At 47.1% G+C, this 15,471-nt stretch overlaps 4 protein-coding genes across 4 annotated transcripts; 3 read left to right on the top strand and 1 right to left on the bottom strand.

Moving 5' to 3' along the window:
• The first annotated feature begins 1,081 nt into the window (after nt 1-1,081).
• On the top strand, nt 1,082-3,608 carry LOC1279810 (gamma-tubulin complex component 4 homolog). Its single transcript, XM_319589.5, has 4 exons — nt 1,082-1,237; nt 1,323-1,774; nt 1,841-3,271; nt 3,340-3,608. Exons 1-4 carry the CDS (start codon nt 1,172-1,174, stop codon nt 3,476-3,478), a joined length of 2,088 nt encoding a protein of 695 aa, XP_319589.5. The 5' UTR covers nt 1,082-1,171; the 3' UTR covers nt 3,479-3,608.
• LOC1279809 (protein arginine N-methyltransferase 6) lies at nt 3,469-5,020 on the bottom strand. Its single transcript, XM_319588.6, has 3 exons — nt 4,662-5,020; nt 3,727-4,598; nt 3,469-3,658 (listed from the first exon to the last, which is right to left on the bottom strand). Exons 1-3 carry the CDS (start codon nt 4,719-4,721, stop codon nt 3,526-3,528), a joined length of 1,065 nt encoding a protein of 354 aa, XP_319588.5. The 5' UTR covers nt 4,722-5,020; the 3' UTR covers nt 3,469-3,525.
• A 1,564-nt stretch (nt 5,021-6,584) lies between these two features.
• LOC1279808 (zinc finger protein pita) lies at nt 6,585-10,948 on the top strand. Its single transcript, XM_319587.5, has 4 exons — nt 6,585-6,887; nt 7,202-7,378; nt 7,640-9,134; nt 9,198-10,948. Exons 1-4 carry the CDS (start codon nt 6,723-6,725, stop codon nt 10,400-10,402), a joined length of 3,042 nt encoding a protein of 1,013 aa, XP_319587.5. The 5' UTR covers nt 6,585-6,722; the 3' UTR covers nt 10,403-10,948.
• Nucleotides 10,949-12,329: 1,381 nt separating this feature from the next.
• Nucleotides 12,330-14,411, top strand: LOC1279807 (galectin-6). Its single transcript, XM_319586.5, has 2 exons — nt 12,330-12,556; nt 12,636-14,411. The coding sequence occupies exon 2, from the start codon at nt 12,701-12,703 to the stop codon at nt 13,979-13,981; it is 1,281 nt and encodes a 426-aa protein (XP_319586.3). The 5' UTR covers nt 12,330-12,556; nt 12,636-12,700; the 3' UTR covers nt 13,982-14,411.
• The last annotated feature ends 1,060 nt before the right edge of the window (nt 14,412-15,471 follow it).

Below are 15,471 nucleotides of genomic sequence, written 5' to 3'. Positions count from 1 at the left end.
GCGAAGCTCCTGGACAACTTTTAAAAATAGGCTCGTGTTTGGCTATATCGTCGCTAGAAACGAATACTACCCATATAATACTTGAATATCTGTACGCATCTGAGACACGGATCCTTTCAAAATCCCAAAAAAAAGTCTATGCTGTTGTGCAAGAGGAAGATGCTCAGAAGGATATTTGTCCTAGAATGTTGGCTACATCGAATAAGGTTCATTATGACCCTTTGATCATTTAAACAGAGGAGTCTTTGATGATCAAAGCTGTGGCGAGCCTCTTCTTTGTTGTATGATCAACGTATGATTTAGGAATTAAGTAAAAAAAAATCATTATGATATAGTAAGAGCATCCAATGAGGATAATCGACTATCCACATCTAAGTGGCCATAAAGTTCAACGATGAACTGGACCGGACGGCGTTGGAAATGATTTGGAAGAAGGATGTTCTAAATAATGCCACCTATTAATTATGCTTTAATTTGTACTGCACTCACCTTCCATCTGTCCAAGCAGTTGCAGCAGCCCTACAAAAAGTGCATAAAACTGGTTCATTAGCTGGCAGAACGAAGAACACTTAAAAAATAGTAAAAAAAAGTTGTTTACCTTTTAGTAGACGCCACAGCATCCAACAACTCGTCAGCTTAACTTCATTTCATTTCAAACACTACACGTAGCTTCTTGCTTTCCTTTATTCACACACAACACAAACAATTAATAAACACGTTTTTTACGTATAAAACACTACGAGAAACATTTTTTCTGTAATTTTCCATAAACGCGCCAAAATTCACACCGAAAATCGCTCGCCGCGGCCTGGTTGGAAACGTCAAACCAAGGTGTATGGATATTAGGAGGTGAAGTGCTTCAGAGAAAATTGACATTTCACGACTTGACATAACAATACTGGGTGCTCCGGTATTAAAATCGGGAAGGGCTGGAGGGGGGTATAGAAAATTGTATGCGATTTGACATAACAATACTCAATGATGGCGCCCGGTGAACGCGCTAATAATTCACCTTCTAAATAAACACACCTTGCGTCAAACCCGCAAAACGTCACCAGTGACAGCTCGATGCGGCACCAAAAAAAAACGCAATTGTTTATGTTTTGCTTTCGATGCCAAGCGCGCCCGGCCGCTCACGGTTTAGCGGAAAAGCAACAGCGAACACCTGAAAATGATTCACGACATTTTGTTCACACTTTTCTCCTCCAATGCGGAACTACCGATCGAAAACTTTACCGTAAGTAGTAAACGTTTGTACCCGGGTGTAGTTTTCTCACTGTAACCGTTCCTTCTTCAACGCCCTGGGGGTGATCTCCTCCTAGATTCCGGAGGTGGCGTCCACCTTCCTGCACCCCGGGGAAATCCACATCCTCGAGGAGCTGATCCGGATTGCCAACCAGTACAAGGAGATCAAAAAGTTTGTTCAACAGTACGGCACGCTGAATGCCGGGTTGCTGAAACCGAAGCAACAGAAACCGACGGAAGAGCCGCTGCCCCAGGGACTCTATCTGCAGGCGTTCGTCGATGGGCTGGAGCTGGTGGTGAAACCGTACCGGGATCTGGTGGTCGAGCTGGAGGCAAAGTATCTGAAGCGCCCGAACCTATCGCTCATGTTTATCTTCCACCAAGTGATCCAGTATCGTTCGTTGTTTGGGTTTCTGCTACAGCTGATCAGTGGTGTCGTGACGCAAAGGATTCACGGCTGTGCATTACTGCCCTACCTTCAGCAGCACTGTCTGCACGGAAATGATGCCAACTATCAGGCAGTGAAAACGTGAGTTAATTCTCAATGCGTCTACCTCTGTACGGCTTTAAAGGTGCGTGTTTTTTCATTTTTCAGCATCCAAAAATCAGTTTACGTCATCTTTCTCAAACAACTGTACGGTTGGCTGATGCACGGCAAGTTTGTCGATCACTACGGGGAGTTTTTCATACAGCAGGTGGAAAGCAGCGCGAAAGCTTCCATCGCAGCGGGCGGTGCTGCGATCGTTAACCCGCCGGCCGGCCACACCTCCGTCAACACGTCGGACAGTGCGAGCATCAACACGGAGCTGTGGCGGTACGAGATACGGCGCGAAATGTTGCCCTACTACTTCCCTGCCAGCTGGGCGGAAAAGGTGCTGTTCGTCGGCCAGACCGTGCTGATGTGTCACTTCGATCCACGGCAGCAGATCGCCGACCGGGCGGCGTCCAAAGGGAGCAGAAAGGGAGCGGCCCTGGCAGCGGCGGCCGGCAAAGACAACCTGTGGGGTGACCACGAGCAGCAACTGTTCCGCAAGTTTCACCAGCTGCAAAGCGAGGAGAATCTCAACGTGACCAAGTTCGAGCATCTGGTGGACGAAATTAAGGAGCAGGTCACGCAACACATGTCCACGATCGTGATCGAAAAGGCGGACCTGGAGCGGCAGTTGCGGCTGATGAAAGACTTCTTCCTGCTCGGGCGGGGTGAGCTGTTTTCTGAGTTTTTAACGCAAACGCAATCCCTGAAGTTGCTGATCGGGAAGGAAATCAATGATGGCACGACGCGCGATCTGAACCGTGCGCTGAAGCTTGCCGCCAACAGCATCAATCTGGGCGAGGACATCGAGCAGTTCTCGTTCGAGCTGCCGTGTGGCAGCCGGGACGGCGGTGGGGAGGAGAGTTCGTTCTGCTACGAAACGAAAAGCGCCGTCGGGCACATCATGCTTAAGTACAAGGTGAAGTGGCCGCTGCATCTGCTCTTCTCGCCCCGCATTCTCGAGCGGTACAATGAGATGTTTCGCTTTCTGCTGCGCATTAAGAAAATCCAGCACGATCTGCTGCAGATCTGGTCGTACCAGCGGGAGCGGCGCATGAAGCACAACTCGGAGGTGGTGCAGCTGCGCAACAAGCTCATGTTTCTGATCAACAATCTGCAGTACTACCTGCAGGTGGACGTGCTGGAGAGTCAGTTTGCTATTTTGATGTCCGCGATCGCGAACACGGCCCGCCAGGCGCATGATTTCGAGCGCATCCAGCGTGCGCACACGATCTTTCAGGCGAACGTGCTCAGTCTGTGCTTTCTGCTGACTGGAGCGAACAGTGGCGAACCATTGTCGGGGTCGTCGCTCAATGCGACCACCACCGCCGGCACCACGACGATGGCGGGCGTGATACAGGTGCAGGAAAATCCGGTCCTAACGATACTGGACAGCATCCTGTCGATTGTCGATCGGTTCTGCACGTTCTGTCTGCTCTGCAAGGACCCGATGACGAAGGTGGAACGGAACGAGTTTCTTACGTACGAGCAGGGGTAAGTGGACAAAAGGAAAGAGAGCAAAAAAAGGCACTTTTTAACATTCACCCCACTTTCTCTTACAGATTCATGAACCACGTCGATTCGTTGCTGAAGCTCCTCATTGGACTAAAGGCGGGACCGAGCAGTGCACCACTTTCGCAGCTTTTGCTTCGGTTGGACTTCAATCATTGGTTTAGTTCAAACACACAAAGTACGGATTAATAGCGGGTGCGGGGCAACCCCATATTTATTGCCTCCGCGGTGCCGGATCAATGCTGCTCCTCTTCCACCTGCATCTTCTCGAGGTGGGTCTTCATTAAAATACACTTCGTCATGTGACACTCGCACGGCAGATGATGTTCCTCTTTCTCTGCGTCCAGCAGCGTTAGCTGCAGATCGTACCTGTGAGAAAGAATCAGATTATTGCAACGTTTCTCCCCTTTCGGTACCAATGACGGGGTGACCATTACCTTCGATTCGTCTCCTTGTTGCGTGTCATCGTCAGACTGAAGGCGACCGGATCTCGCTCTTCCAGCTCCTCGCAGGCATCTTCCGGCAGCGGGATCACGGTCTGCTTCCAGTGTGTTTCCGACGCGGATGGACTGGTGGAAAGCTGCAACTGCTCCTCCGCACCATCGCCCGGAAAGGTACACTCGAACCAGATGCAGAAACCCTGCAGCTTGCCGGACCGCGACGCCACAATCACATCCTTCACCTCGATACTGTTCAGCTCTTCCGTCGTTACCTCCATCAGGTCGAACCACGCTATAATGTGCCCGTCGTAAAGCAGATGCTCCGGCGCGACGGTTAACACTTCCGGATTGCCCGAGTTCTGTTCGCGCAGCGCACGGCCAAAGCACCGCATGCTCACGCCGGACAGACTTTCCCACCGATCGAACCGCGACGGTACACTGCACGGTGCCACGTACAGGGTGGCCGTGTCGGGAAACATGAGCCCGTTCGGTTTGAGGAACTTGTCGCGCGCGTACAGCACAGAATCGAGCATGCCCTCGTGCAGCAGGAAGAAACCCATCCACTCGGACACGATGATGTCGACCCGTTCGCCCTCGGGCAGCTGGAAATCTTCCACCTTGCACTCGCTCACTTCTATCACAGCCTGCAGTTGGTTCTCTTCCACCACGGCCCGGGCTAGCCGGGCCAGGTTGGAGGCTTCGACCGCGTACACCTTGCTCGCACCTGCCTGTGCGCAGAAGATGGACAGGATTCCTGTGCCGGCGCCGACATCGAGCACGGTTTTGCCCTCGAACAGGGCCCGGTTGCCGAGGATCGCTTTCTGGTACGCTTCCTGCCGCGGTTGATCCGTAAGCATAAGCTCGTGGACCTGGAAGGACGAACGGTGTGCTGGTTGAACATTAAATTGTAACTACAAATCGCCCAACAATACCTTAAGATCCTCGTAGCTGTCGAAATAGCTGGCCGGATCGATCTGGTCCGTGAATTCCATGCTGAAGCACTAGCAAAGGCACCAAAATAAATCAACTCAAGACTCGAACCGCGATGCGAGCACGTTTTTCTTGCATTTGTTTATGTCAGGCATGGCAAACATTTGTGCTAATGTTATGTGTTTCAGTAATTAGTTTACACATTATCAATGCGGGTGAATATAATTTATCATTACAGCATAAATATCTTTGTAATTAACCATTATAGAGTTTATAAAGAATATCCAAAGGTTGTTGAAATATTGTACGGTTTAGTTTACGTATCTGGTGCGCCACCCCTGAGAAAGATGTTTTGAAATTGATGATTGGCCCAAACAACATTTTGGACATACATTTTAGCACACAGGTTTAAATTCGAACTAAAGTGCAGTTTTGCCCTCGCCCAACCTCTGCTTGTCGATTGCACTACAGATGGCGCTAGATGTCCATCGATCATTTTAATCGATCATCGATGTTGATAGTCTAAGAATTTCTTTCAGCATACTTTTTAGTTGGGTGTATGATTTTCGTAAACATTTTATATCAACAAGCACATGATACAACCGGTTTGCAGAAACATAAAAAAATCCCACAGCAATTAATTTTTTTTTATGTTTCATTAAATATAAACAAGGAAAAAGAAAAAGCTTCAGAAATTGATATTTACTACTGCATTCAGGCTGCAAGTGAAGTAATAATATAGCTTTGTGCAGATAACATTTAAAAAAAAGATGTCTCGGTTAATTAATTTCAATTTTATTTAGACTAATGTTGCAGAAAATTATACAACTTTAGATAGTCCCCGTGACACGCGGTACCTTTTAGGTAGTGGTAATCGCTCCTGCTGACATCCGGGTGTGCGTGCGAAAAAATAAAAATTGTTTCAGTTTTGACGCATGTGTTTTCAAGCTTACATCAGCGGGCGTCAAAATTCCATACATTTTTAGAAAACGCACACTCGCAAAAACGATACTGCCGGATTCGGAGATACGAAGTTTTCAAAATTTGACAGTTCTTTTGGCAAACTGACATCAACATCAATTATCAAATGCCAAAAAATCCTTTTTAATCGAACTTTACAATATTAACCCGTTTGAATGATTTTTAATCTTCAGTCAGATTCATATTTTGTAAAAACCATCATGCAAAATTACACGACAACTCGTGATCAATTCGCTGGAAATAGTGAAATTCGGTTTACACGGAAATTCGAGAAACGCGCGGTATTTTGCAGACGTTTTTGATCCCCATCAATAGTGTATGTCGTAGACCGTCTGTATGACCTTTCAAATTTTTGGGCCACTTGTAGGAGTTGATAGGCCTATAGTATGAATTAAATTTCTAAGTGAAAGATGGACAGATGGGAAAAGAGAGAAAGAAAGAGCGAATGAATAAAAAGAAAGAGACCGAGAGAAAAGCGAGTGAAAACGAAAAGCGCGGCATGCGATAATCTGACAGAAAGAGAGAAGATCGTCAGTCTTGTTAATAATTACGTAGGAAAAAGATCACCAACTCAGTGATTCCAATTGTAACCTTTTAAAGTTAATAAAAATTATAAAAAAGCAGAGCAAAATGAACGCAAATCACGCCACCACCGTCATGGGATTGCAAAGAAATTAAAAGTTTCCCACAGTCACGGGAGAAATTGCCAACCCCTGTAATCCTGTAATTGATTTATTGAATTTGAGCATACAAATCCGATGAATTGATCATAACAAGTCAACCATTTTGTTTATAATTTATATTTTCAAAAAAAAAGTTGAACATAGAAAATCTATTGAACAAAACCAAAAAGCAGTTGTTCTAAATTTTGAACCCAATCCATGTTCGAATGTGTTTTAGTACAACACTGTCGATCCAAATCTGCATCACGGGTACATCGAGTGTGCGACGCACCTTCCCATAATCACTGTTGTGCTGTCGGTACGCGAAGACGCTGCTGCTCCTGGCTGCTATTTGGTGTGGTGAAAATTCAACAGAACAAAAAACAAGTACCAGTCGGCCCTCAATAACGCGATTTCAGGATGGATATTGTGCGGGAGAAAGTGCGCACCGACAAACTAAAGAAAAGCCAGACGTGCCGGTTTTGCCTGGCTCAGAATGTGCCGCTCACTTCCATATATGCGGCACAGGATCAAAATATATCAACTCCGCTGCCGCTGCAGATAATGTCCTGCGTGGGTATAGAGGTACGTATGTGTTGGGTTAAACCCCGGCTGGGGATGGTGCAGTGTGTAGTGTGAGACAGAACAAAACAGTAGGTTTCTGGGAAAACGCACAAAATCAAAGTGAAATGTCTGTTTGGCTTGACCGGGAAAATGTAGCAAGCTAAAAAGCAAGATGGCGTGTTTTGCATTCGCTGCACCCTTTATGGTTCGTTTCTGTGGAAAGCGTTCGGTAGCGACAGCTGGTGTGCGTATCGTTTGCGCCTGTTTTCAGCGGGGATTCGATCCGCCTGTAAGGACGAATGCGTTTGTCATGGTTCTTTTTCTTCGATTTGCAGGTATACCGAGAGGATGGAATGCCCGGATTAATATGTGCTGATTGCCGCCTGCTCATGAACTACAGCTATCAATTTAAGCAGATGTGCAACGACGCAAACTCGCAGCTCAAAGCGTATCTTTCGACTGGAGTTTGGCCGAACCAGCTATCCCTGCCGAAGGGGCTAGCGAATTTACTGGTAAGTGTGCAACAGGGTACGCTCGTTTCAAATGTGCCCTTTGTAGCAAAAGGGCAAATAAGTTTTGTAAAAGAAGAAAAAGCGCAAAACAAAACAAAACAATTGTTTCTCACATAACCCTCATCAAAAGGCCCAAGCTGTCGGTGGGGGCCCCGGTTTGACGTTATGCTTTATGGCATGCAACTGTACCCCTTGCCATAAACTGCCATAAACGGTTATGTTATAATAATTTAAATTTTTAAATTTCACGTTTCTTTGCAGTCAAATTTACAGCAACCGCCAACGAAAACCGACGATAAACCAAAAGTCACCAACATTATCAAGCTAAGCCCGGCGGATTTGAAAAACTTTAAGCAGGGGCAAAAGTTAAACAATGCCAACCGTACGGCAGGTGGCGAGGAAGCGAACACGTCCTCCGCCGTACCTCTCATGACCTCAACGCCGATCGTGAAGCGGCAGGGATCGGGTTTGGTACGCAGCAGCAGCACCACCGCCACCACCACCAACACCACTACTACTACCGCCACTGCCGAGTCCAACAAACCGCTCCAACTGGGACAGCAGCTAATCAAAGTGAAGAAAGAGGTAACACAGCCGGAACAGGGCGGTGCATCGAACGAGCCGGTTATACTGAACAATCTGGTCCAGTCGACGGTGCCGAAGGTTGCGGAAGAGTTCGTTTCTACCGGCGACGGAACGGTAGAGATGGTGGTGACCTACGCGCCGGAACCGTCAACCAAAGCGGACGGTGGCGGTACCGTGTTCCCCTGCAACGAGTGTCCGCGAACGTATCCGCTCAAGCAGCTGCTCGACATCCACCAGCTGTCGCACAAGCGGGAGCGCAAGCATCAGTGCGATCATTGCGACAAGCGGTTCTTCTCCAAGTACGATCTGGCCAAACACATCGCCACACACACTGGCGAGCGGCCGTACGTGTGCGTCATCTGTCGGGCGTCCTTCTCGCGCTCCTCGCTGCTAGTGCGCCATCAGGCCAAGCACCAGGACGAACCGAAGCACTTGTGCAAGCTGTGCGAGCGCTCCTTCCTAACCGTGGAAGATCTGCAAAAGCACATCGAAAACCACGAAAAGAGTCGCCCGTACCATTGCGCCCACTGCCCGAAAAGCTTCGCCTACAAGCAGGGCCTCGAGCGGCACGAGATAGTGCACCTGGGGAAGCTGCCGTTCCAGTGCGAGTACTGCGAGCAGAGCTTCCTTACCGCGGGCAAACTTTCGCGCCATCTGGCAACGCACGCGGGCGATCGGCCGTACCCGTGCCGGCTGTGCAACAAATCGTTCCTGCTGAGCCATCATCTGTCGCGGCACCTGCGCCGCCACAATGCGACCGGCCAGAGCGAGTACAAGTGTTCGGACTGTGGCGAGCTGTTCAACAGTCTCGGCGATCTGGTGTACCATTCGGCGAAGCACGCGATGGAGAGCCTGACGTGTCCGCTGTGTCTGGAACCGTTTGACAGCGTGGAAGCGGTTACCGAGCACATTCGGTCACACGCGGACCAGCAGCAGTACGCGTGCGACTATTGCGATCTGATGTACACGAGCGAGCAGAAGCTGGCCGACCACTGCCTGCAGCACCATGCGAACGAGCTGGCGTACGAGCTGCCGGATGACAAGAGCGGGCCAGCGAAGGACAGTGAGCAGCGGCAGGACGCGAATGGGGTCGAGCCGAACAATTTCGTGATGGATTACCGGAATGTGGAGGAGGAGGAAATTTTCCACGAAGGCCTGTTTCTGGATGAAGGTAAGCAGATGTGCGCTCTCCTGCTGGAATATTGCCATCAATTTGATTTTTTATTTTTACTAGATGAATCGACCCTGGTTCCGGATCCCCTTAGTGGTTTCGATGAGTTTGATGTCACGGAAATTGAGGTGCGACCACAAAGCCCGCCCGAAAAATCGGCAAAATCGGTTGGCAGACCACCGAAAGCCACTTCCGCAACGGGCACCAAAACAGCCGTGACGAAAGGCGTAACCAAAGTAAAGCCTACCTCCACCAACACCACCACCGATTCGAAAAACTCATCGACAGAAGAGAAAAAAGCACCCACGACTGCCGCACAGCAGCCCCAGGAGGACGGAAAAGCCTCACGCCAGCAGCGCATGGAGGAGTTCTTCAAGCGTAACCAGGAGGCGGTGGAAAAGCGGATGGCCAACCAGAAGCTTTCGGATGTGCTGAAAAGCTTACCGAAAGGGGTAACGGTCAAGATGGAAACGGTGGATAAACAATCTGCTCAACCTGAGAGCGTTAAAAATACGGCTACGGACCAGCCAGCGGCGGAAGCACCCGCAGTACCACAAAAGCGAGGCCCCGGAAGACCGCCGAAGGTGCGACCGGTTGAGGCAAAGGAACAGGAAGCTTCCAAAACGGCTGCTCCCTCCACCAAACGTTCGGTTCTACCGGCAAAGGTGGAGCAAAAAACCGCTGCAGATGGTAAACGTGAGCTGAAGCGCAGTGCCACTGCCATAGGAATCTCCAGAGAGCGCACGAAACCGGTAGTGGCTGGGCAGGAAAATTCAAAAACGGCAACCAAACCACCACCACCGGCGCCATCGAAGTCGTCCGATTCACAATCGTGGATGATTAAACGCACGTACGCTGCGAAGTCGTCAGCACCAAGCGAGGCTGCTGCTGTGGGTAAAAAGCGTCCAGCGGAGGAAAACGATAACGAAGAGGCAGAAGAGTCAGCACCCAGCAAACGGCCAGCACTGGGCCGTAAAACGTTGAACCCATCGATGGTTCGACAGATGAGCAAGAAAGAGCCAGCGAGCGGTACCGGTAAGCAGCCCGTTCGTGCTAGCACCGTACTGAACTCGTTGCCAACGGCGACAACCGTCTCCGCAACCACCACTACCAACAATATTGTGAATGTGAAGAACCTTCCAAAACCAACGGAAGCCATGAAAAAGGTACCGGTGGAGATGAACATCGGTGGCAGGACGATCAAGCTGCACAAGATCACCAGGGAGGAAGCGATTGCGCGGGCAAACCAGCTGAAGGCTAAGCAGTAATCGAGGCCCACATGAGTTTGAGTTTGCCGCTTTTGCTATTTGAACTGTTCAAGCTTTTCGAATTTTATTCATTTTACAGACCGGTGTTTTCGAACTCTGGGTATTAATATTTGTTTTTAGAACCGTACAGTATGAAAGAGGTACAAAGAGAGATGGAGAGAAAGAGGTGCTGATTTGTGTATTTGCCTTTTATCATTCTTTTATGTAGGATAGGATATTAGACTTAGCAGAGTGAGTTCAAATTACTGATTAATCTGTTTAAGGGACAGGGGAAATTATTAGGCACAAGTGAGTTGACCGAACCGTCAGAATTGTTTACCTATACTATTTATCATTTCGTCTCTAACGTCTACCATTGTTTTTTCTCTCTTGTTTTCGTCATATTTTGTTTGAAATCATGACAATTATACGGTAATGCTGTTTCTTGTATTCTGATTCTTTTTTCCACTCCCAACTCTTCTTCAACTATTCCCAGGGTTTATATGTGGGGAATAATATGTGTGATTTTATTGATGAATAAATTTTACTCGCATCCATTCACTCGAATTATGAGTACAGAATTTGTGTTAGTTACGGACGCTTGTTTTAAATGAGTCAACGAAATCCTTTTTTTGTTCACGTGGTTATTATTTTACTTTACTATACAAAAAAAGCAATGTATCCGCAATTGAATGCTCGTTTTCAACAAAGTCCCTGTTTTTAGTATTTCCCGTTTTTCTACACTTTAATAGATTTTGGGTTTATATATATATATATATATATTTTTTATATCTGCATGGAGAGAAGTTATGCGAAAACAACTAAAAGGTCTGACTATTTGTACAGAAATGCGAGAAGTTTACGTTCACTTGATTGGCGTTATATCGTAATGGAAGAAATATATTAATTGCAAACTCATTTACGAACAAAGCATCTTGCCCAATATAATCTGTTTCATGTATAGAACACACATCCTCAAGTTTAGTAAAAGAAATAATTAATTTACGAATAATTAATCAAATGTGTCAACATGTCTAACCTGTACTCAATAAAACACATCAAAGAGCTAATTTTTTATTTATTTATTTCGCTCGCTTAAGCGACTTAGACCCGTGTCTATGAAAATATTTCGGGAACATTTGTTGCCAAATCGTATGAACGAACTGTTGAACTTATGTTGTGAGAACAATTTTGTAGCAACAAATCTAGTTGTTTAATATTTATTTTTTGCAGGAACATTTTCATACATGTCTGCATACTAAAATGGATAATAGAATAATTTGAATTTAATTTGAAAATGCGTTCGTGAGCGAATGCGTTTTTGAAATAAATAGAAAAATCCATAATTGCGGCAACATGTATTCAATGGTAAGATGTTCATAGTCCCAGGCCTTAGGAAAATGTAAAGGCCGGGCTACATTGATCGTACTCGCAAGCGTAATTTTGATTTTCACTAGCGCATCTGGCGGCGACTGGTGGAAGCTATTTTTGGTCATCGAGGGAATGGTCATGCCGGATCTCAAAATTAAGTAGTTTTTCCATCGTTTTCCATTGCAAAAATGGATGCAATGCGTGCAAAACATGTGTATCTACGTTTTACAAAACTTTTCTCCTCCGTTTTTAGTAAAAAAATGGAAAAATAACGTATTTTCTGAAGCGGCTCCAAATTGTTTGGCAAAATGCTTCGGTCAGCCGCCGCCAGATGCGCTAGTAAAAATCAAAATTACACCAGAGAGTACGATCAATGTAGCCCGGCCTTAATCATATCATTTAACGATTCGAGAAATTATTAAAATTTCGTTGAATTAGAATATTACCAATTGAAATCCGATAATCCTGTAAATTGCTATAAAAATGGTAAAATTATGGCAAACTACGAACGAAAGCGGGCTTTGAGTGCAGATAGGCTGACACTTCGGCCCCGACTGCCCATAAAACTGTCAGCTGTCAGCCCGAGACTGATGTAAACAACAACACCATCACAAGGGGTTCTTTTCTTTGCTCTCTCCTCGCCCAATTGCCAGTTTTCATTCACAACACAGCCGTACAGTGCCGTCCGGAGCAGCAATATAAGGAGATAGTTGTGTGGTAACGAGATTCCGATTACTCACCCCCTTGTAACACACACATATAGCCGTTCGTGGTTGTTCTTGTAAAGTGTAGAGCGTAACGTTGGTGTGTATTTTTACTGCGCCGTAATTGGAACAACGACTACTACACACTATCCGTTTCATCTCTTCCCTTTCTCCTGCAGCACCACACACACACACACACACACAGAGGTTGGATTCGTGATGGACAAGCTGATATAGCTCTCGAATGGCCGTACTTGCCTTTCTGGCGCTTAGTATTGGCGACGACTTGCTAGCTTACGGTGGCGCTCTGCTCGATTGTCGCGCCAGTTCGTGGACGGAATGCAAATCGCTGCTGGCCTCGACACGCAACCAGCGCCAGTTTGAGGCCCTTCTGAAGCGCTACTACCCGCCGCACGACGACAGTGCTGCATCGCCAACAACAAACGTCCACCGTTCTCCAACACCATCACCGCCGTCCGAAATGTCGACGGAATCGATCGACAGTTGCGACTTTGCCTACCAGGAAGCGTCATCGCCCGGTTCGATCAGCCTGGACAAAAGCTCCTCCACCGAGGTGGTCCACACGGTCGAAAACATTACGGAAGTGTCGCCCGGGCTGTGCTTCGTCATTAGCGGCACGATCCAGCTGACCTGTGAGCGGTTCTCCATCAATTTGCTGCTGAAAAATGGTGACGTTGCGCTGCACTTCAACCCCCGGCTGCCCCAGAACTACATCGTGCGCAACTGCCGCGTGAAGGGCTGCTGGGGCCGGGAGGAGGTGGCGTCCCCGCTGTCGTTCAATTTGCACCGCGGCCAACGCTTTGCCGTCCAGGTGCTCGTCACGGACAAGGAGTTTCTGATCTGCGTCAATGGGCGGCACTTCAACGCGTTCCAGCACCGGCTGCCTTATCGGAAGATTTGCACACTGGAGGTGAAGGGCGATGTGCGCGATGTGGCCGTTGACCAGTGCTACATGGAGTGCTATCCGCAGCTCGAGCTCGAAATTATCCGCCAACTGTCACCGGAAGCGTTGGCAACTGCCCAGCTAGGTGTGGCGAGGCCGCTGCACCTGCCGGAAGCGGACGGGAAGCCGATGCCGTACACGGGCGTACTGCAGGAACCGTTCACCAACGGCCGCAAGCTGCATCTGTACGGGCGGGTGAAGCTGTTGCCCCACTCGTTCTACGTGAACCTGCAGAGCAGTGCGTACGTGTGGCCCCATCCGAGCATACTGTTCCATCTGAATCCGCGCTTCGGCAGCGTTGGCGGCCGACACGTCATCTGCCGGAATTCGTGGACGAACGGGAAATGGGAGCGCGAGGAGCGGTCGGAAAATGTGACGGACTTTGCGCCGGGGAAACCGTTCCATCTGCAGATCGCCTGCACGGACGTTAGCTATCAGGTTTCGCTCAACGGCAAGCTGATTGCGGAGTTTATCTTCCGGGACAATCCGCGCCTGGTGGAGGCAATCTACATACAGGGCGATATAAAGGTGTTCGATGTGGTGGTCGAGACGGCGTACTAGCTGGCAAGAACTGTGGCGTACGTAGGGCCTACTGCCATCAAAATCCCCTCCCAAAGAAAACTCCTATAGACTGACAGACAGGAGCGGGGGACTTGTGTGTGCAAGGCGCCGCTAGCTCGGATCGCAAGTAAACAAAACTAAGAAGGTCTATTCATCCAACCAGATAGTGCTCTTTGCTCATGCTGCTCGGTACAATAATGTGTTAGTGTGACTTGTTGTAGGTTATGGTAGTATTACACTCTCTAGCGATTTTAGCGAACGTTTTCGCGCTCCAAAGAGGTCTAATTCCCCCCCTTCACACACAAACTTCAATGGCTTGTTACTATATGTTTAAAAAGTGTTGCTCATATACTTCCTATATTTAAGGTTTTGTTTACAAACTAAACTGCTGCTTTAAAATGAAAAATAAAATGTATTACAAACATGGGAAGCATGGAGTTTCGTGGCTTTTTTCTGCACGATGTGTACAGAGCGATTACGCACTATCAGTGCTGTTCGTTCGGTTGCACAAACAGGGGGAAAAATAATACAAAAAATGCGACCTCTTATCAAAGTTTTACATTCGATGTACTTTCTGCCTGCCTTATCAGAGAGCTGTGAGGGGGTTTGTTCATAAATTCCTTCCTTATTTTGTTTGTAAGAGAAATCAAAGGAATTTCACAAAAGAATGCCTCCCTTAATAATAGAAAACGACATAAGGTGCAATATAAACATTTGCTATATTTGTAACTAAAACACTCAAGAACGCGCAGAACGAGACGGCATTTAATTAGCAAGTCGATTGCCATGTTGCTGTGAGTTCGTTCGTTTCCTTTTAAAGTGCAAAGGCAAGCCCCCGTTATCAGCGAAAGCCCCGTTTAGTCACCCAAGAGCACTGGCACTTGCAGGTCCAAAGCTGATTTGTGATTATTTAATTATGCAATTAGTAATATAAACGATAAGACTTATTGAAGAAGATAACCTGTATTGACAACCAGAGATGTTATTTTTGATCTGGGACTCCCAAAATGTGTTTTGTTTTTTGGTTAAATTCGTCACACGATTCATTTACTGCTTCACACATATTTTGCAATCATTTGTTTGAAAAATGTTGAGGCGATGCCAATGTGGGGACGTTTTAAAAATATGTGAATACTGAAAATAAATCCTGAAACGAATAAAAATTCAAAAACATGTGGATGAATCCAAATATTCTTCCTAAACCATCATGAAAACCCTGTAAAGCCTTTAGAATAGCGATATTCTAATATAGGATACTATATATATAGGATACTAATATAGGATACTATATATATAGGATACTAATATAGGATACTAATATGATCGAAGGTCGATTCTCTCCATTGATTTTCTCATCAAGTATCTTGTTAGATTGAGTTTGATTAATATTGAATGATTCTAGTTGGATTATATTCAATATTTTTAACAGGGTGACAATTTCATTACAAAGCTTCGGTAGAATTAGCCAGGTAGTATAAGGGGCGTCAGGC

The sequence above is a fragment of the Anopheles gambiae genome, chromosome 3 (assembly GCF_943734735.2).
Source record: "Anopheles gambiae chromosome 3, idAnoGambNW_F1_1, whole genome shotgun sequence".
NCBI classification, from domain to species: Eukaryota; Metazoa; Arthropoda; class Insecta; order Diptera; family Culicidae; genus Anopheles; species Anopheles gambiae.
Note: the sequence above shows the minus strand (reverse complement) of the source record. Positions and strands in the feature narration are given on the sequence as shown.